This window comes from Nuphar pumila, chromosome 4 (assembly GCF_984573655.1).
Source record: "Nuphar pumila chromosome 4, dmNupPumi1.hap1.1, whole genome shotgun sequence".
NCBI classification, from domain to species: Eukaryota; Viridiplantae; Streptophyta; class Magnoliopsida; order Nymphaeales; family Nymphaeaceae; genus Nuphar; species Nuphar pumila.
In genome coordinates this window covers 33,775,786-33,797,997 of record NC_143252.1, presented here as the reverse complement: position 1 = coordinate 33,797,997, position 22,212 = coordinate 33,775,786, and the positions used below count along the sequence as shown (strand labels likewise).

The 22,212-nt window shown below is 40.4% G+C and overlaps 1 protein-coding gene across 1 annotated transcript; it reads right to left on the bottom strand.

Moving 5' to 3' along the window:
- Window positions 1–8,396: 8,396 nt before the first annotated feature.
- LOC149839917 (serine/threonine-protein phosphatase PP1-like) lies at window positions 8,397–21,637 on the bottom strand. Its single transcript, XM_090002904.1, has 4 exons — window positions 21,184–21,637; window positions 12,839–13,398; window positions 12,535–12,761; window positions 8,397–8,860 (listed from the first exon to the last, which is right to left on the bottom strand). The coding sequence occupies exons 1-3, from the start codon at window positions 21,383–21,385 to the stop codon at window positions 12,573–12,575; spliced, it is 951 nt and encodes a 316-aa protein (XP_089859030.1). The 5' UTR covers window positions 21,386–21,637; the 3' UTR covers window positions 8,397–8,860; window positions 12,535–12,572.
- Window positions 21,638–22,212: the final 575 nt, after the last annotated feature.

Sequence of the window (22,212 nt, the reverse complement as noted above, 5' to 3'; positions counted from 1 at the left end):
GCCTTCAAAGTGTAAAATTTATAGTGGACACATTAACTATGATAAAAAAAAAAAATTTGCCCCAAGGGGTGTTGGCAGGCCTTGCTGCTAGACATCTGTCAAGGTTCGAGGTTCGATTCTCATGAGTATCGCTCATCTGCACAAGCCAAATCGTAGCATAGGCCCCAGGGGTAGGGGCTCTAGCCTCGGAGTTTTACGTTGTCGGCATGACGACCGTAGGTATGATATGTTGAGCCAGCACAATCAAGTCTTTGTGTTGGGTGCAGCTTCTTCAAATTATAAATTAAAAAAAAAACATGATAAAAAAAATTGGTTGGTATTTTCAAAACTACCATAGATAATTAATAATTATGTCAAGATTGTTAGTGGCAAAAGTTTGAGGTTTATTTAAAAGTGTAAAACCTATAGTGGACATATTAAGTATGCTAAAAAAATGGTTGGTATTTTTAAAACTACCAGTGATAATTATGTTGAGAATTTTTTTTATTACTTTCAAACGTGGCAGCAGGGAGATGAGTGGATGATTTTCCCATTTTTTAAACTCACAGGGTCGGCCCTGGGAATCGCTTTTCTCATCAGAAAAGAAAGGGGATTGCTTTGGATGTGCTTATTCCAGGGAAAAAGTAACCCTATCGTAACGTGATTGACATTTTTAAGCACTTTGAGACAATGATTGTTTAATGGAAGCATCTATGCGGACCATGGCCTTGTTGAGAAAGGTGTGCTAGAAGGGTCGGCCAAAGTTGAGGTGGACCCATCTTGTTCAATTGGTGCTTGAATGAGTTCATTGTACACGTGTCATGAGCTCATTTGACCCAGACCAGACATCTACCAAACCAAACACTGTAAGGTCAGTGTTTGGTGATAAAAAAAAGGGGTCCGATTAAAAATTGGGTCTGACCCAGAGAGTCGGATTAATATATGGATCTGGGTATAGTTTGTAAAATTTTATATCAAACCCTGGTCCGATCCCAGTTCTGACTAAAACCCTGAGTTTTTTAATATAAAAAAGACAAAACAATATTATTTTGCTGAGTATGAACAAGGACTGGTTCATGTAATCCATACAGGACCTAGGTGTGGTTATTCTTATATATGGCTGACCTGATCAGACCGATACCCGCACCTCAATGTAAGGTCTGGTTTGGGGCTCACCTGGGTCTGAACCAGATCTGACCAGTTGACACCCAAGGTGGAGGTGGTGATGTAGACTGCAGATCAAGTAAAACGGTGTTTTAGATTGCTAACATGAAACACAAAATAAGATTGACAAGATGGGTCTTAATTACATGCATCTATTATTTTCCCAACAAATATTTAACATTTTTTTAGTTTATTTTATTGACAGCATATATCATGAATGAAAGAAATAACACATCTAACACTAGTTTATCTTTTAATAATTAATAGCATCTCCCTTCAATTGAACTCTAAAACCAGTGTAGTTTTGGTTTCACAGACCCAAGGGGTTTGGCATAGTAGAATGAAACTTAAACCGTTTGACGGGCAGTTTAGGTTTAAATCCCATGGGTGTCAACCCCTGCGTAAGCCGAAGCTTGGCGACTCCCTGAGGTCGAGGAGCAAGCCCTCGGAGTTGTACACTGACATGAATAGAGACCGTGAATACGGTTGGTTGAGCCAACTCGGCTAGGTCTCTGCACTTGGGGCAGTTTTTCCAAGTAAAAAAAAAAAGGCTTGGTTTCTCATGGGTGTCACCTCTTGCGCAAGCCGAAGCGTGGCGACCTAAGGACGAGGAGTAAGCTTGCGGAGTTTTATGGTGACATGACAGTCACTCTAAGTACGACAGGCAAAGCCAGCGCAGTTAGGTTTCTGTTCGCGGGGGTGGTTTATCCATGTAAATATAAAAAAAAAGGTGTGGTTTCTCAATTTCTCGAAAATCCGGCATACATATTGAAAAAAAATTATGATCCAAAGGTCAGTTTCTACTAATCCAAATATGTATATCACAAGCAGAGGACTTTGGCTTTTCTTATTTTATATTGAATGCATCCATCTTTGACAACAATGTGGATATCACTCATTGACAGTGTCCCAAGTAAATTTTCATGCAAAAGAAGACAGGAGGAACCTTTGACAGAGTTGATGCAATATTACAATGGATATGCTGACACTACAGTTTTACACTGTGATGCTCAAACAACAATTAATGGTCGCTAAATGGAGCATCTGATTCCTCAGTACTAGAAAATGTTTCACAACTGGATTGGTTCCCCACTTAGGCAGGTGCCCTACGTATTGTGGGTCAAGATACCAATTTCCTTCACCAAAATGGAAAACGTGCTGCAATAGTTAAATCCGAATCGAACCATTCCTTGAGCTTGCTTTGCCCATGTAAACGAACCGAGCAGCTTGTGACTCGGCTCGTCATGAACTCGTTCGTTCGTGATTGGTTTGTATAGCTGGTGAGACGAGCCACGAGCAGCTTGTTTAACTTAAACGAGTCAAGTGCGAACACAGAGTATTCAAATCAGCTCAGCTCAGCTCAGGTGAGCTTGTATAAATGATAAATAACTAAATGTGTATCTATATATTAATAATATTATGTAGAATATATATTTTAAGTGTAATATATAAAGAGAAGAAAGCTTAAAATATATATACACAGGAAGAATGCATGGAAAATGTATACGTACAATATGAATTATTACATGTAATATATAAAATATATATGTTTTAAGTGTAATAATTAAAGATTATATATACTTTATGTATGCATAACAAGGAGTATTTTTATACAAAACTAGATCATGTTCTGCTCTTCCAATTCCCAGCCCCCTTGGGTTTTTTTTTTTAGGCATTTAATCTTCTCTTATAAACTTTCTAAGCGTTATTTTCCATAAAAAAAAAAAACTACACTCGCCTCAAAGTTGACCAACTCAGGATGGGCACAGGTAGGTCCGATTATCTCTTATTTGCAAATCTGCTAGCAGACCACCTCAACAACTCTTCCTTCAAATTTCTCTTATATATGCTTTTCATTCTTTATTAAAGTAAACTAGCAGTGTTGTGAGAGGCGTACGCCTCAGTACCTGAAGCGTACGCCTCAGAGGCGAGGCGCACGCTCAAGGTACTGAGGCGTTGCTGTGATGCTCCCCTCATCAACCTCCGACCAGTTGTGACCACCGACCACCGGAGTTGCTGTGCTGCAGCTGCTGCTCAGTCTTCTTCGACCACCGGACGACCGGCATATCCCTCGCTTCCATACCAGCTGGGCGGGTGGTCCTTCTCTTACTGCCTCCCCTCCCACCGCTTCACTTCCATTCCAGTTGTGAGAGGCGTACGCCTCAGGAGCGTACGCCTCAGAGGCGAAGCGCAGGCTCAACGCCTCGCTTCGCCTCATCGCATTTAACAACCTTGTAAACTAGTGACTTTCCTCCATAAATTACTACTGCATGGGCAATCTAAAAATAGATGCACACCCGTTTCATCCTTCCTATTCTTACTGATATGAGATGCAGGTCAATCCGATCCTACAAGTCATGGATCTGGATCAAGATGCTGAGGTGAAGTCTCCCAATGAAAAGACTCCTAATGCAAATGAGATGGTTGCTGAGATAAAGTCTATTATCGAGGAGAAGACTCCTAATGCGAATAAGATAACCAACCCGGATAGAACACCTAACCAAATAGAGGTTCATCCAAAGAAGGATTGTAATCCAAAACCTCATTCATCCAAACGAGGATTGTAATCCAAAATCTCATGTAGTTCTCTATATGAAAGAACCTCCCCTCTGAAAAAAGTTGAGAGAGAGAAATAGTTAGCATTTACTTGGAATTGGCAAGTGAATTTCCTTGAGTCTTTCATGAGTTAACAATTTATTATCTTACAGCAAACCTTATGGTTACAGCCATAGTGACAAAAGTTAAAAACCTCAAAATATCGGCAGCCAAAAACTCGCAATTGAATTTTTTTTGAAAATCTCGTGTGCTTTTGGGCAAAATATCAGCAATAAAAAAATATTTTTTTACAAAAAAAATATAAATAAAACCCACACATTTTTTATGATAAATAGACAATAAAAACATAAATATCACATTTAAAATGCGCTATTTATGTTTTTTTATAAAAAACTTGTGAGAAATTGAAAATATCGCAAGAAATTATTGTTTTTAACTTTCGGGTAATTTCTCACGATATTTTCGCGAGATGTGTCACTATGGTTACAGCAGAATAAAACCTTTACACCAAATTTTGGAAAACAAATACGATCGTGTACCTTTTTCTCTTACTAAATTCCAAACAGCGAAATCTTGTGACTGAGTCCACATGAGAGAGCTCTAAAATCTAAAATGTTTGAGGTTCATGTAAATTCTAAAATGAGTTCAAACTATATATGCTGCGGCGGATTAATTACTGTAAAAAGTTTCCAATGTACATAAACTGCAGACTTGGACCATACCCGGTAATTGTTTTTTTTATCTTTTTTACATTGGAAAATTGCAGATCTTAGTCGGAACTCGGGTTGGGCCCAATAATAGTATGAAATTTCACAAACCATAGCCGGCTCCATATATTAATCGGATCCTTTCAGTCTTACCCGAATTCTAATCAGACCTCATTGTTTATCACCAAACCCTGACCCTATAGGGTTTTGGTACAAGTCAGACCCAGGTCAAACCCAACCCATTGACACCCCTACTTTCAAGCAGTTAATTAAAACCCCAAAGCCTCTACTCATGCCTACCAAAGCGCGTACTGTGGCCTTTAAGACAAAGAACGTGCACCCTGTGTACTAAACTCTGGACACATATTGAATGCCTTAATGGCTTAATCTGACCCACCTGGCGAGGTGGAGCAGATCCAGTGATCCGGCCAGCACTGGACCACACAAAACACAGAAAATTGCTACGCCCTATACCGATTTTCTGTGTTTTGTGTTGTACATAGAAAATCGCTAACTCGGGTAGTGATTTTCTGTGTTTGTGTGATCCAGTGCACTTTACAAAGTGTGCTGGCCCGATCATCCCACCCCGCCCGATGAGGTGCATGTTTTTCTCGAGACTTGGTGGCTAGGACCTGGATGACCTAACGGCGTATCGAATGGACGCGTAGCCAACTCGCGTCTAGCTAGTGACAGTATATCAGGTGAAATCACATTGCATACTTTGAGTGTGCACAACTCCAGGTTGGTCGCAGAGCTGGTATTAGTATACCCTATAGGGCTGGCAAACGAACCGAGTAGTATCTCGTGATTTAATTAGCTTGTCAAGCTTATTCGTGATTGGTTTGTAAATTGAGCTACGAGCATCTCGTTTAGCTTAAATGAGTCAAGCCCAAACACAAAGTGTTCGGCTCTGCTTGGGTGAGCTCGTGTGTGTGTCTATTTTTATATGTAATGTTTTTACACAAGCCAGCTCATGTTTGGCTCATCTCATTCAGGTTCCAGCCAAGCTTGCGCTCAGCTCTGCTAAACACAAGCACAAGCCGAGTCATGAGCTCAATCCACTAGTAACGAGCTGAGCCCAAATATGCGCTCGTTCAGCTTGTTTACCAGATGCTCATACCTTGCTCGCCGAGTTTCATGTTAGCCAAACTGAGTTAAACTGCGAGCAGCACCATTTCCTTAAACATCTCCTTAATTCCCTTTGTTTGTTAATCCACATTTTGTATTATGCATGGAAAGTTATTCAACCAACCACATACCAGTGGAGTTCGAACTTGTGACGTCCCATCACATGGTGGTATGAACAGGCCTGACCTGTCTGGGTTGGCTAAAGGCGGTTTGTAAAAAGGGAGGGGGCCCTAATTCTCCCAGCCTGGTTATGAAAAAAAAAACTGCTTTAATGGGAGTTATCCTCAAAGACGAGGGTGGATTTGGAATGGTTGAGTAAAAGGACAGGATGATTTTGTGATTAAGAATAATTAGGGGATTAACCTATAATTAAGATAAGGATGATTTTGGAAAAAAAAAAACTCTTAGGAATAAAGATCATGTCGTGCTCAGCTCGGCTCGAACTGAAGACCATGGACCTGAGTCAGTGAGTGCTGCCCACCAGGGATGGTAATTAGAGCTGGGAAACGAGCGGCTCGGTTTGTGCTCAATCGGCTCTTAGAGAGCTTATCTGAACTCAAAAAATAGGCTGGGCGCACGAGCCAAACAAGAATATCAGGTGTTCAGCTTGGTTCAGCTTGTATAAACTTAGTGAGCAGTAATAAATATGTTTACATACATTTTATGTTACATGGTGTACTCTAAACAAAACAAATGGTTGAAGGGATTGTCCTGCAAAAACAGACTTAGAGTTCAATACCTACAGATTTCAACATTCAAAAATATGCATTCTTTTGTGAATGAGTGAAATTGAACCCAGACCAACAAGCCTGTAGTTTAAATCCTATTACTTCCTGCGCAGAGTTTACACGTGTGTGTCTGTGTGTGTGAGCGTGAAACAAGCAGGATAATACCCGATACAAAGATTTGAATCCATTTCCGAATAATCGAAAGCAAATTCGGTACAGTAGAGTTTGAATTTGGGCCCAAATTCAAATGATTAATGGAACTGACAGAAAAAAAGATCAAAATTAAACATGGGTTGTACATGAAAAAACCCGGTGTAGGGACTCAGGATGAAAGTCCATGTCCAACTCAGGCTCCCATACTGCCCAATCCGATCTGATAAATAATATCAGTACGTTCAGAACCAATTGGGAATTGTCGGGATGGCTCATTGATTTTATCCAGATCCATGTGGTTGGATCAAAAGTGATGATTGGATTTGATCGTCTGCATGCTGGAAATCCATACATCGTATTTGGGTTGGGCCATCCAGATCTGAGACAAAGCTCTCAAAGAATATAGAATTGCAAAGTTTGAGAGCAAGGATAGGGTAAAGTAAAAAGCTCATCTAAGCAAATTAAGCCATCATTACTACTGGATTTGCCTAAGCATTAAGGAATTAACAAATAGATGGAGGAGATTTCCAGAAATTGTGAACCACGAGTAAGCTGTGAATATTAAGGCTGGTAAACGAGATGAGCTGCTTGTGGCTCAGCCCTTGTTCAGCTTGTAAAGAGCTCCTTCAAACTCATGAAATAGGTTAGGCAAGCCAAACATGAATAGCAAGTGTTCGGACTCGTTAACTAGTATGCATATATTTCTTATGAACATGTTTGATTCAATCTTTCTAGGAAAGAGAGACCCAAGGGGTTTGGCGTAGTGGGATGGGAACCAGACCGTTTGATGGGCAGTTTAGGTTCAAATCCCATGGGCATCACCCCCCTCGTAAGCCGAAGCTTGGCGTAGAGGGGTAAGCCCTCGGAGTTTTATGCTGACATGGACAGAGACCATAGAGCCAGTGCAGCTTGAAAATGCATGAAACAAACACTCACTTATGGTATGAGCAAGCCCCATGGCATTTCGAATCTCCATCTGCTCCTCTTCCGGGACACCTTCGGCACAAATTTTTGCACATGCAGCACCATCTTTTGAATGAGGCTGTTACAGTTGAACGGGACACTGAGAAACTATCCCCCCTTGTACTTAGCTTTTGCCCCTCATTTTATTTTCTAAATAACTATGAGGAACCTCGTTGCCTTCATTATCAACCATCCTGTCTTGTGCTTGGCTTTTCCACTTTTTTTATGAGCTGGAACATGTGTTTCTAGTTTTTCATATCTAGATCCAGAACAAGAGAGGAACACAGAGCTGGGTTTCGGTCAACATCGGGCCAACAGTTGCCGGATTAAACGTTCAACCTAGTAGCCTGATCAACATTACCATTTGGAGATGATGGCTCTTCACCACCTGGCAGAATATTTGGCGAGAGCAAAACCATACACTTTTCGAAGGCTCTTCACCCCATATTCGGCTCTTGAGGCGGATGGTTGTCCCTTCTTCCCAACAGAATCCGATAGACAAGAAAGAATCGAAAGCAGTCCTTTGCACGTTGTCTTCTTCATTGCATTGGATGCCTTTATCACCTACACCAATAATCCCCAGCTAGCTGCAATCCAAACCTCACCTGTGCCATGTCTGCTAAGCAAAGAGATACTCGAGCTGTCGTAGTCTTGAGATGGCCAAAGTGAGCCTAGGTTGGGTCTGGCCTTGAATTGAAATTGTTATGATGTCTGTTTGTTTGATCTTTCTGTTGGATCTACGTCTTTCTCTCGCTGTTATAATTGCCTCATGCAGGATGATTTCTCATCACCCTGCCTATTAATGAATGTAATATTCATCTTGCTCTCAAAAAAACATATTACCAGTTTACAGAAATAAGTCTCAAAACTCAAATTGGATCCAGAATTGCAAGACGCTAAGTTGCTGTTAGCAGCATATATATATATATATATATATATATATATATATAGAGAGAGAGAGAGAGAGAGAGAGAGAGAGAGAGAGAGACTCATATAGTATTACAGGAAACAGTTGATGTGATCGAACTTCATTTTTCCAAAACCATCATGTATTGTCTAACATCAAGAGCTCCTTCCAAGTGCACAATGAAAGATAACAGGTTCCGAGTCCTTTTCTCAATAGATATGAGGCCCTATTGGTTGAAAACACAATTATAGATAAATTCCCTGGCTAACAGGATACATATAGAAAGGAAGGGAAAGAGGGTGAGAGGATACATCGACAAAAAGCTTTACAGATGCAATGCTACATATGTAACATCTGAATCTTCTAAAGATTTTTTAATTAAGCATATGTACGTTATTGCCTTTACTTAAACATGCTACAATGGCACAAGCTGAATAGATTATGTTTATCAACAATACCAGATCAGGTATCAAGATCTCCATTCTTTCAAGTGAACCAATGAAACCTTCCTGTTAAAAGTGACTCTTCGGATTCTGAGTTACCAGGAAGCAGTGAATTCCGCATCTGACTAAAACCTGCAGAGAAGCCAAGATAAATAAGTTCAACGACTCAAAGTTGTCTCTTAAGCTAATGCTTCATCAAGGTAAGTCCAAATTTCTCTCAAATTCAGCAAAACAGAATCTGGATACGCTAAGATACCCTACAGATCACGTTGCACAGCCATTAACAGCTGTTTTTCGCAATAATTAAAAAAAAAAGTGAAGCATATGCTTCAACAGGTTTGGGCAACTTAAACATCATCTGAGACTGTCTACAACCATCACAGCCAGCATTCTCAACGCTCCCCCCCACCCCTCTCAATTTCATGCGTTTGGTTCTTTCTATACATCTTACACATATCCGTTGTCATCATGAGTTTGTATCACAAACCTCACCTAGAAGCATACTGGAAGGAAAGCTAGTCACTCTAGGCAGCATCTTGCTATATATATATATATATATATAGAGAGAGAGAGAGAGAGAGAGAGAGAGAGAGCTTAGGTCAGTTTGGGCAATGTACATTCTGTCCCATGCATTTCTTGTATGTCTTACAAATGTCAAAAAGCATATTCTAGATAGGTCTCCCTGCGTCCTCGAATGATCTTGGAGAAAGTTGCTATAGAAGAAGCAAAAGCAAGCTTATTCAGCCATTTCTCGTACCTACAGTTCTCCTCATATTACAAAGTCAACCTTTACATGCCATGTCTACTATTAGTGGGACAAATACTATGCCATGCAAGAGAAAGATGGGGATACCATAAACGGGTACAACCAAGATAATGGAAAAGCTTAGGGAAGGAACATACTCTATGCAGTCAAGGTTGCTAGTTGATGCCTAGGCACGAGGCTCCCAAAAGGCCTATCGGGTGACCAACCGAGAATAGTTGGCTGTTGGCTAATCAAGAAAATTTAAAAGGTACTAAAATAAAATGAACAAAAAAATATTTCAACATCAAACATAGATTATTCTTACATAGTAGATAGTTACATTTCAAAGAATTTAAAGATTATATATATAAACCATAATCACCTATATTGTTCAAAGTAATTTCTTTGTGAGAGTTTTTCTCGGAGATATTTTAGAAAAATCTCAGAAGCTTTAAAAATTGAAAAAAAATATAGTGAATAATAAAAAAGACAAGAATAGTAGGTTTTGTAGTTTTTTCTTACAAAAATATAAAAAACAACTAGAAAAGCTTTTAGAATATAAAAGAAACAAAAAAGATACTTAAGATTTATAAAAAAAAGTTTTTGAATATCTCAGGAATATATCAAGAAAATATTGTGATATGTTCGATTCTGGCAGTATTTTAAAAATATCGGGAAAATCTCAGGATAATATCGGCTGACCTTGAAATACTGATAATATATTATGACATTTTCAAAATATCGGCAATATCAATGACACTGATATAAACATGCTATCTAAGAAAAAAAAACAGAAAAAGAAGAAAAAGAAAAACAAAAGGGGCAGAGGAGAGGAGAAGCAAGGGTGGAGGAGAGATGAATAAGAGAAGGAATGGAGGAGAGGAGAGGAGAAGAACAAGATGAAGATCAGAATTTTTTTTATATGAAGATCCACCTACTTATTGTTATAAATTACAAACCAAGGACTTGAGAGAGAGAAAGAGAGTTAAGTAGTGAAAATAGTGAAGAAAAGGAGCCCCTTATGCAATTTCTTCATAAGTGATTCCAAATTGAACTTGTAAGTAGCATAGATAAAGACAATTTCAACAACATAAAATGCAATAAAAATCGAAATATGGCTGGCAGACCAGACCTAACAATGTTAATACTTTTATAAAGCATCTACTTCTGAATATTTATTTCAATAATCAAGATAGCCGATGACTTACTCCACTGTTATTCACTAGGTTCTCTGTTTGTGTCTGTGTTTAAAGATCTGGGTCTTTAGTGGAGGTTAACACCAGAGATATTTTATTACATCTATGGATAATACAGTTTAAAAGATGCTTTAAACTTTGAAATTACAGATAACATTCTGTTTTAAACCTTCTGACCATCAATATGTGGAACCACCATGGCATTTCCATTTTTTTGTTAATCCACAAATAAATGTGAACTTGTTAACATCCACTAACAACCATGGAAACTCGGTTTGTGTGTCTGGGAAGATGGTAAGACTAATTGTATAATTGAGTGACTTCCATGGATGAATTTGTGCATCTTACAACATGTATAGAAGCTTGCACACAGACAGTCCCCCCCCCCCCTGGCCGAGACATACACACACACAAATACAACGGATAAATGTTTTTATTCACATCAGAGTTTGCATGCTCTGGTAGTTCCATTGGAATTGCCATGAAAAGGCAATCTAGATCATACAGTTTGATGAATTGGCCGTTTCTGAACTGCCTTTGTTTCTTAGTCCCCCTTTGCTTGTGAGAATGTATAATGACAATAGCTGTTCATTTTCCTTGGCTTGATTTTGTTCATCAGGCTGAGCTAAATGTAATGAAATATGTAGAAGCACGAAACACTAGCCACTAAGGGCTAAAAATATCACAATCATACAAGTGCACATGCACACGTCCACAATGGGACAATACAAAAGTCAATAAGGCAAAAAAGAAATACACAAGAATGTAAAAAATATCAGCCTTTATTGATCAAATGCTTAACACAAGCATTGCAAGAACAAATGGGGTTTTAACCCTTATTTATACACAACAACACACATAAAGGGGAGGCCATTGGGAGCTCCAACGACGCTTTGGTCCAATGACCAAAGAGCTCCTAGTCTTTGGTTAAAAGACAAAAAGAAAAATAAAAAGTAAAAAAGGGCTGTCCCTAGTGGACAGAGTTTATTAAAAGGGGAAAAGACCAAAATACCCCTGACTCAAAAAGAGAAATTATATATATTATTTTAACACTAAAATGGTTAACCTACCAGCCCTCCACCTTCTTCTGATCACACATCAATGATGAAGTGCTACACAGAAGGCGCACAAGAGGCAGCCAAGACGAACCAAAGATGAAATGCTGACTGCTGCTGGTCCCACTTAAAAAAGCCATCACCTAAATTTGGTTGAAGATGGCACATTTGGGTACATGAACACCTAAACATAGCTGCCTACCATCTAAATCCATCATTCCTACTAGAAACTTTCCACTAAACAATTATAGGTAGGCCTGTGCACTGCCAAACAATCCTAAACCTAGCATTGCATTGACTTGGAGAGGAAAAAGAGAAGAAAAGCAGTGAGTTTCAAAAGTATCATTCCCAACTACAGAGCAATCTAAACAGTATGTATAAGTGAAGAAAATAAAGCTCGATGGTAGGGAAGTTTTTGAAATTCTTCTTAATACTCTTTTTCTATGACAGTGCCAGCTACTAACATCAACATGCTGGTGTTAGAAAAGCAAAGCTAAAAGCTGAATGAGCAAAGAAGAGAAAAAACAACACTTAACAACTACAAATCTTTTCCTATGCACAGAATTAAAATTGGCTTTGCAACTTCTAGAGTCAGCAAAGATATCACTATAGGGCAGGCTCCATTGGGTGTCAGGGGGGGTGTCTGTGTCCAAATTGAACCAAAACCAATTGACAGCAGTGTGACTAAAGAAAGTATTTATCATGAAAATAAAAAGATATTCAGCTAGCTAAGCCTCTAGTAGATTAACTAGAAAAGAACAAAGCACAAAATGTAGACATTTAGAAGCAAAAGAATGAGTTTGAACAAACCTTGATTGCAACAGGCAGCCTTCCAATAATGAAATCTGTCATATTCTTGTTGCCATGAACATTCTTTGCTTTTTCTCTTCAGGCTTAAGTATTTGAAAAGAGCACATAAGAGTTTCATCAACATTCATCAGTGCGCCAGCATTGTCAAACTCGCCACAATAATTAGGTGCTGAGAATACTGTAACAAGTTGCCTATCTGCAAAAAATTCATATCCATCCTCCACGACCTGCAACAGCAAACCATCCTCACTCAACAGAAAAGCTAATCACATTAAAAATGTTGCAGATGGTAGCAGACAAAAACCTGATGAGCACGGCAGACAAGCTCAAGGCCATGCTTTGAAAGAAACTCAGAAACCTTATCTGGACCAAAGGTGTAGGAAACTCCTCTGTCATTCATCCCCCACCCTTGTACATCTTTACCAGGGTCAGACCAAAGCAAATCACAAAGCAAACCAGCATCTGGGACATCTGTTGGGCGACTTAATTTTTTTACCTGATCCAAGTTTGTCAGATCAGGTGAAAGGCCACCATGCATGCATAATATTTTGTCATCGATGAGTGCAGCCACTGGGAGGCAATTAAAACAGTCAGTGAAGACTTTCCAAAGCCGTACACTGAATCTTCGTTTGCATTCATCATAAAATCCATAGATACGGTTAATTGAAGCGCATTCATGGTTTCCTCTCAAAAGAAAGAAGTTTTCTGGGTACTTAATTTTGTAGGCTAGAAGGAGGCATATAGTCTCGAGACTCTGCTTGCCCCGATCCACATAGTCTCCCAAAAATAGATAGTTAGCCTGAGGAGGATACCCTCCAGAATCAAAAAGCTTCAAAAGATCAGAATATTGTCCATGTATGTCACCTGAAAATAAAAAAAGAATGCAACTTACATCCTAATGTTAGATAGGGGAGGAAGGCAGGAGAAGAAAATTTTAACAAACTTCGATTTGTTTATGACATAAAGAAAAGAGCTTCACTTCAGTCATTATGTGGAACTTTAGAACATGTTTTTTAGGGTAATATTAAATTTCTAACCCACAAAATCTTTTTTGGATGCCAATCTCTGCATTGTGAAAAAAATGCAAAATCTCAAACATCTAACAATCCCATGCTATTTTGTTACGACCCTCTCTAAGGCTGCACTAGTAGTATCGGTTTAGCTAGCTAGGAGTAGGGTCAGCTGGGATTGAATACATGTAATGATAGGCCCAACTACAGCCTTGGGTGAGACTTTGGGGTTTTATTAGCCATTCATAGGGTCATGGATATGGGTCATCATTATGATCCTAATGTTAAAGAGTGGGTTTCAGATCAATACTGATGTAAACGGGTCACAAGTATCAGTCAATGGGCAGATCGGGAAGGGAGAGGATCTGACCCATAGAGGGGCATGTTAGAAGCTATCAATAATGTTTCTTCCTTCTAACAAGGAATATTGAAAAGTTAATGAGAATTTACCCATCTTGGGTGTTTGGGAAGCTGTTTCTCCTCGAAGCGAAACACTTCTCTCTCTCTCTCTCTCTCTCTCTCTCTTTCTCTCTCTCTCTCTCTCTCTACCCTTGTTACAATCGAGGATTGTAACAATTGGTATCAGAGCGAGACTGATCCTTGCTGCAATCAAAATGATTGGAAATCGATGACAGTTTATTGACACCCTTCAAGAGTTTAGCTCGCATCTGCGTAGAATGCTTGAGGAGGTGAATACAATCAAATCAATTTCAGGCATCAAAGAGATCAAATTCCTTTTCAAGTGCCTCTATAGCTATGTGAGGAACCACATCACTGAAAATATTGATTCGTGGGAAGCAACAAGCTTAAACGACATTGATTTAGCTTTTGAAAAGATGGAATGAGCACTTCACATGTCGAGGGTTCTAGAGGTCGATGCTCTCATTGAGAGTCTCGATAGCTTGGCAGCGGAAATAGCTAATTATAGCTTAGAGGTCACCGCCCACCAAGTGCTTGATGAAAAACCAACCCAAAAAGAAGACAGCTACTATGGAGTTACATGCAGAATTGTCGACAGTAAACCACCTCTACCCTACCGGTATGGTTGCTACACAAACAGGTCCCTTCACAGTTCCAGATGCACAGCAGAGACCTATGGTTACCACTGCAAGGGTAGATATTACGCCTGGTGTACACCTGCCCATCCTGCCAGGCCAGACTACGTTGCACCACCACATAGTGCCTCTTGTGTTGCAGTTGCTAAGGAGTGCAAGGCTCAAACTTATGCACCTATGCGGGAGCACAATACTATTGTGCATGATGCTTATGCGACATTGCTAGCCTTGGTCATGACCTTTTGCTTCACCCCCAGTGAACTCATCCCTGAGAACACCGCACAACTCTTGCCACATAGCCCACACACCACAGGCATGGTCCTTGCAATAGAGCATCCAAACATTTGGTTCAAGTCCCTACAAGGGAAACAAATTGCAACCTTCAATCCAGGAGGCGGAGACCAACTAATGTTGGAGCATGTGGTTGTTGGGCTGGACATTGCTGACTTGGAGGGTAGGTTGTGACGGAAAACTCATTCGCAACATATGAGAACTAAACTAATTCAATTGTTGACGGAAGCCCCTATGGACGCACACCAAGTGTTTGATCACTTTCCCGAACAAGAACATGCCACTTGGAATGGTATGTGTTGTAACTGCAAGTTGCCCACCAATTGTATGGTGAATGGTCCAAACCAAGGTTGCCAAACTAGGAAGCGGAAGCGAGAAACGATGCATTTTAAAATGAATAAGAAGCGGGAAGCGAGGAATAAAAAAAAAACAATATAAGAATTGAATGTGAATTGAAATGAAACACAAACAAAAACTAAAATAAAAGTGACTATTATTAAATTTCATGATTTTTTAGTGTAAGAATTATTTTTTTAACAAAATCTAAAAGTCATGATCGTCAATTTAGAGAAAGCACGTGGAAGTGAGTGAGAAGCGTGAGAGAAAACACAAAAAAAAACATGAAAAAGTAGAATGAGAAATCATATAAGAAGAATAGATGAAGCGCACGAAAAGCATAGGAGAAGCATGGGAGAATCAAGATTCCCATCAAGTTTCAGAAGTGAAGAGTATCGCGCTTCCGAAGCGAGTTTCCGGGAAGCGGGCTTCCCGCCTATCTAAGAAGCATCCGGCAACTCTGGTCCAAACAATTTGTGGTGTCAAAGAATGGAAAAATCTCAAATTTCTGCCAATTGTCAAGACCCACGCTAACGGGCGTCAATAATATGGCACATAGTTTATGCAAACTGTTGTTCCACAAATGATTGCAACATAAACATGCGACCATGTTGTGCCTTCTTGTGGGAACTAGTTTGTCAATATATCTGCAATGTCACCATGATTGCATCCTTGGTTGTGTGTTTGATTTAGACATCTGTATAGTCCCATCACTTGGAAGTATGCATGGAGAAGGTGAAAATTTAGAATGTTGAGAGTCAGTGTTTTTAAGAATAGCAGAATGTGACAAAATTTCATGGAACTCAATGGGCTCCAAGTGCAACCAAAGGGGAAGGGCCAAAAAAGCAATTGAGCTACCATTTCCAGGGGAGCAACATGAGTGCCATGCCAATGATTTGCAATCAGCATGCCCACAGAACTCAGTGCCATAAATATTGTCACATACTGAAGAAGTTTCTATTGCAATGACCTACATCAAGGAGTTTGCTCATCCCTCAACCATTCAGAGTCTCAGACTACTCTTCCAGCCCTACTCCCTGCCACAACGGTCTTGTCAGTTGTGCCTAGTGAGGCTAGGTTAGACACTTGTGTTCAAGAGCCAAAATATATTTATGGAACATCGCCTAACTCAAATTCCTTGCATGCTGCAGTTAAACATTATATGCTCCTTGCTATTGCAGGGATTTGCTACAAGACTTACCTCCAGGGAGTGTGGCCAGTATCAGTTGGTAGAGCTGCAATTGTCCATGATATAATCAGTTAATTGGGTTCAGATGAGAATAAAAAGCATACCTACTCTATCGTCTTGGATCCTACATTAAAGACACTAGAGAAACTAAATGGCACCCTACTCCCATGTATGCAGCGGGCTATGTAGCTGTAAATGTAAATTACAATGATACCTGCAATTGCTATACTGAAGAGGCACATCATCTGGTTGATTGCGACATGGTGATCAAGTGGATCCTGAAGAGCAGTGAGGAGTCCAGAAATGAATTGGATACTAATAAATTCAATGCATTTCCAAACTTGTGAAAAAAGACCAGGAACACATGCATATTATTTGCATGCCGCTTGCAACTTTGAGTTTTGTTGTCATTATCTTGGCTCAGGGTCTGATTGGTGGGAACAAAAGGATGGCCCCAAGGCTATCATAAGACTACAATTGCAAATCATTCAAAGAATGCAACTAGCTTGACTGGCTCTTGTCGATATGGTTATGATAGCAATGGGAAAGGAAGTCACTGGACAGAAACACTTCACGCCAAGGTTGCAAGAGCATATCAGAATCAGCAGCAGAAGGGACCTAACAAAAGTAAACCTTCTGAAAGAGTGTATTACGGAACCCAAGAAAGTAGTCAAAAAGCAGCTAGCAAAAATTTAGATATCGGGGGGCAGCATAACACAAAACATCTCACTCAGGTGACAATGATTTTGAGGCTCCAACCCGAAAATAATGAAGATCAGGTGGATTGTTGTGTTGATAAAGACTTCATGTGTTTGCATGCAAGCTAGCAATCATAGACTCTCTTCGTACTATTCTACAGCTATGTCACATGGTTACGGTTGGGATACAGGAATATGCCATTTTTATAAAATTTTCAATATGACGTATATAAAGGGATACATAACAACAGTCAAAATGGAGTATCCATGTGACATAGTTCTATAGGGATGTAAAGGTTCCAATTGGGCAAGAGTGAGGATTGTTATTGATACATCAAAAGGGCTTGATTATTTACACCAACCAGCTCAGCTTCATGATACCCCCAGTGACCTAAAACCCAGCAATGCTTTACTGATTATTGGAGACACAATTGAGATGGCTGACTATGACCTATCCAATCAGGCACCAGGTAATGGAACAGTGTTATTTTTGCAATATGTCAGTTCAGCCAGACTTGTGATAGACAAGATGAATGCACTCTTTTTTCAACACCTCAGTTGCAAGGACAGAAACTTGAGTGGCTGCCACGACAGTAGCAACAGGTGTTCCTTCAACAACAATTGCAACAACTTGCAGCTTCTTAGCTACACAATCTCCAAAGGCTGTCATAACAAGTGCTTGCCAGGCTGCGAGACAAGGGAAGGGCTGCATAGAATCACTAAGAATTGGGACAGTTCTTACAAGCAGAATAGATAAACTACTTTGCAGCTCAAGGCCATGTATTCTGAACATAAATGCAGGCTTAAAGCATCAGTTGTGGTGACATCACCACCCCGAGTGCATCTTGAAATCCTAGAGTTGAATGGACAATATTTTGGAGATTATGAAACTACAGTACCCCTCGCAAGCACAGCAGGTTGGGGCACACACAAGGATAGCACTAGAACCCTTGGTATGACCAAAGAATCAAGTGGTGCATGGGCAGGCCAAATTGTTCACTCTTGTGAAGATGTCAATAGGCTGTTGTTGCTAATCTACTTTTTATGGCTTCACCATTTCAAGAGACTGTTTCAGTTCTCCCAGCTTAACAGCTGGCATGCTGAATAGCCTGAACACCTCTTGCAAAGGAATGGTGCTTCTTGCATACTGCCAACTACTGCAACACAATGCCCCTTGCACTCCATGTTCATTCAATGTATGCATCCCATGCCTTGAGAACAAAGCATCTTTTATGGGGGAGGGAATTGTTATAACCTTCCCTAAGGCTGCACTAGTAGGGTTGGTTTCACTAGCTAGGAGTAGGGTCGGCTGGGATCAAATACATGTAACGATAGGCCCACTAGAACCTTGGGTGAGACTTTGGGGTTTTATTGGCCATGCATAAGGTCATGGATATGAGTCAGCAATATGATCCTAATGTTAAAGAATGGGTTTCAGATCGATATTGATGTAAACGGGTCCCGAGTATCAGTCAATGGGCAGATCGGGAATGGAGAGGATATAACCCATAGAAGGGCACGTCAGAAGCTATAAATAATGTTTCTTTCTTGTAACAAGGGTTATTGAAAAGTTAATGAGAATTCACCCATCTTGGGTGTTTGGGAGGTTGTTTCCCCTCGAAGTGAAACACTTCTATTCCTCTCTTCTCCCTCCCTCTCTCTCTACCCTTGTTACAATCGAGGATCGTAACATTTGTTATGATGGTATTCAACTAGTGTATGATAACCTATGTCACAGGGATTCGGCTAGCAGGGTGCCGCACCCGCGTCGACGCAACGCGACGCGGGTGCGGTCAACCCGACCCTGGGTGCGGTCAACGCACCCAGGGTCATTTTGGTCCAATTTTTTGGACTTAAAAAAAAATTGCCAAGATTTTTTTTTAATATATGTCACAGGGATTCTTCAACTAGGTGCCGCACCCGCACCCGATGCGGTCAACCTGACCCTGAGTGCAGTCAACACACCCAGGGCTATGTCACATGGGTGCGGGTGTGGGTGCGACACGGGTGCAACGCAATTTTAAAAATTTTGGACACGGGGACTCGGCTATATATATATATATCCAGTGTGTGCATATATCTATATAAATTTTGGACATGGGGACTTGGCTCGTGACTCTTCTGAGTTGTCTCAGATCCTGAACTAACCGAGTTAAAATAGTAGTATAACTGGGTTAGAACCAAACTCGGCTGAGTTTATCATTGACTCGGCCGAGTCTTAGCTACCATGAGAATAAAACATCATCAAGGTATTAATTTAAAGCATTAACTAAAAGCATGTTCTGGTAAATGCATTAAACATCTTTTGCAGTTTTGCTAAAATTCATAACATTAATTAAAAGCATTAAAAGCTTTTAATTTTTCAAAGCTAGATTTGAAAAAGAGAGAGAGAGATCTCGGTGGATGAGAAAGTGTTGCTACTCATGGATGAGAATTTATTAGCTTTTATAAGAGAGAGAACTAGGTGGATGAAAAGTGTTGGTACTCGTGGATGAGAATTTATTAGCTTTTAAGATTGAGAGAGAGAATTAAATGATAATATTTAAGAATAAATTTTTTTCTGGGGCTTATGTTTGAGACTCATGCTATATATATATATTTTTACAAAAAATATATAAAAAGATCATTTTTTTTTGTTTTTTGCCCTAAAAATGGATATTTTTGGACTCAGTCAACATTGACCGAGTCCAAAACAAGGATGGACTCGGCCTCGACTCGTTGACCGAGTCCGACTCGGCATTGACCGAGTCCGGGCCGTGTCCGAGGCCGCACCCGTGTCGGGGCGTGTCGACTCGGGTGTGGCGCCTCCCTAGCCGAGTCCGTGTGACATAGACCCAGGGTCATATATATATTTCTGCATCCTCGCACCCGGGTTTTTTGGAAGTGCCGCATCCCCGCACCTGCACCCATGTGACATAGATGATAACTTAGTCCATGTATTCACAATACATCAGCTGAATAGAGCCCTTCAGGCCATTATATTGAATAACAAGAAAGACCCATGCTTCTAAACCACCAAAGGGCTTGAATACCCCCATAGAAAAAGCTGCTTCAAAAACTAAAAGCCTTTTCTAGAATGACAACAAAGAGGCTAATGAAAAAAAACATACAAGTTCTCTATCCATTTGCCAGGATTAAGGATTACATTTCTGCAGTAACTGGGAACCTGTGCAATCACTTTTTATACAAAAAGTACAATCATAATTTGCCATTTTTGTTTTAAGCAGAAATCAAGTATCAAAACAAGCTTCCAAGAGAATGCAACTTCTACAGGTAAACAATCACGTAATTTAAAGCCCACTTCAAGTTTATACACTGAAATGCCTTGCAAGAAGAACTATGATAGAAATTACTGGAAGTCAACAAAGAGTTACTAGTTCAGAGTGAGGTTTCCATCTGGTTCAAATATTCGGTTTCCTCAATTAAGAAGTGAATGTATAAATTAGCTTCAAACTCTTACTTCTAGCACGCGAGCGCAAAGATTGGGCCTGTTTTGAAATGGTTTAGTTTGTCTTTCTATAGGAATCAGTGTAAACTTCGAAATAAAGATAAAAAGGTCAAACTTTCACTTGATTCTCTCAAGCAGAAAATCATTAGCATCCAATGACTACTAACAATCACAAACAACCAACAACAATCACGAAGTCGTACAATCCACATACAGATACACCAATCCAAACCCAAACAAAAAAAATTAACCAAGTAAAATCAACCATCCGCGACACAGACCAAAACCGAAGCAAGAATTCGTCAAGTGAGAGATGATCAACAATAAAAACCGCAGTAAACTACGAAAGAGAGACGAAAAACAAGGGGGGTAAACTAAAAACTTTCACTTCCTCTTAAAAAAAGACTAACTTTCACTCGATTCTTTCAAGCAGAAAACAATTAGAATCCGATAAGCACTAACATTACAAGAAACCGATGGTAATCTCAAAGGCATGCAATACGAATTCGAATACACCAACCAAACTGCCAAAAAATGGAAACTAACACGCAATATCAACTACTTAACTCAGACTAAAACCGAAGAAAGAATTCGAGAATCCAGAGGTAGAGAATCGGCGTACCGCAGATCTTGATCGGCGCTTCGAGCTCCAGGAGATTAGGCTGCTTAAGGAAGACCTCCCGAGAGGTGGTGCAGAGCTGACGGATCTGAGATTCCGTCAGGCGGGCCTGTTTTCCGGCCCTAGACGACGATCGGAGCTCGAGCAAGCGGTCGATGATCTCGCCCAGCTCGGCGGGGCCGATCTCGGGGCCTTGCTGTGCCATGGCTGCCCCGATCAACTCAGACGCATCAAATTTTTTTCCCTAAGATCGCTGGTTTCTTGAAACTCCAGGGTTTTAAACTCCCTTTAGATTGTCCCTCTATCTTCTCTTCCTCCTCCTCCCCCTTTTTCTCTACTTCTTGCTGCAGGAAGAAAATAAGCGAGGAGGAAGGAAGGAGAAAGTATTTATAGGAGAGGAGAGGAAGAGGGGGAGGGGGAGGAGGAGGAGCGCGTCCTGCAACCGCCGATCGGCGTTACGCACCGTCGCCGTCTTCCAGCCATTGGATCTCAGGTGTGTCTCTGGTATTACGACAATGCCACTGAATTTTCAGATTATTTGAATACTGCCATTAATCCTAAGGAAGGGCGCAAATGGGTCGGTGTTTTGATCCGGATACTGACCAGATCCATGATCGTTTCGGATAATCCGTGTCATGGGTAAGGTATCAATGGGTCGGGCTTGACCCGGACTAGACCCGTACCAAACCCTATAGGGTCAGGGTTTGGTGATTTAAAAAAAGAGAGGTCCGATTAGAAACCGGGATGGACTCAATGGGTCCTATTAGTTTATGGAGCCAGGGATGGTTTGTGAAATTTCATAGCAGAGCTAGGTCCGGCCCGATTAAGACCCGTGATTTTTCAATATAAAAAAGATTAAAATATATATTATTTTACTGGGTATGGACTAGGTCTGGTTCATGTAATCCTTACGGGACCCGACTATGGTTTTTCTTACAGCAAATCAGATAGGGTCTGGGTCCGGACCTGATACCAGCACCTCAAAGACAGATCCGGATTTGGACTCACCTGTTTCCAAACCAGATCCGAATT

Coding starts and splice junctions, on each gene's coding strand:
- LOC149839917 (XM_090002904.1), bottom strand. CDS start 21,385: ATGGCACAGCAAGGCCCCGAGATCGGCCCCGCCGAGCTGGGCGAGATC. Junction 13,399..21,183: donor AGCGCCGATCAAGATCTGCG/GTACGCCGATTC, acceptor TTTTATTTTCAG/GTGACATACATGGACAATAT. Junction 12,762..12,838: donor TTGTCTGCCGTGCTCATCAG/GTTTTTGTCTGC, acceptor TTGCTGTTGCAG/GTCGTGGAGGATGGATATGA.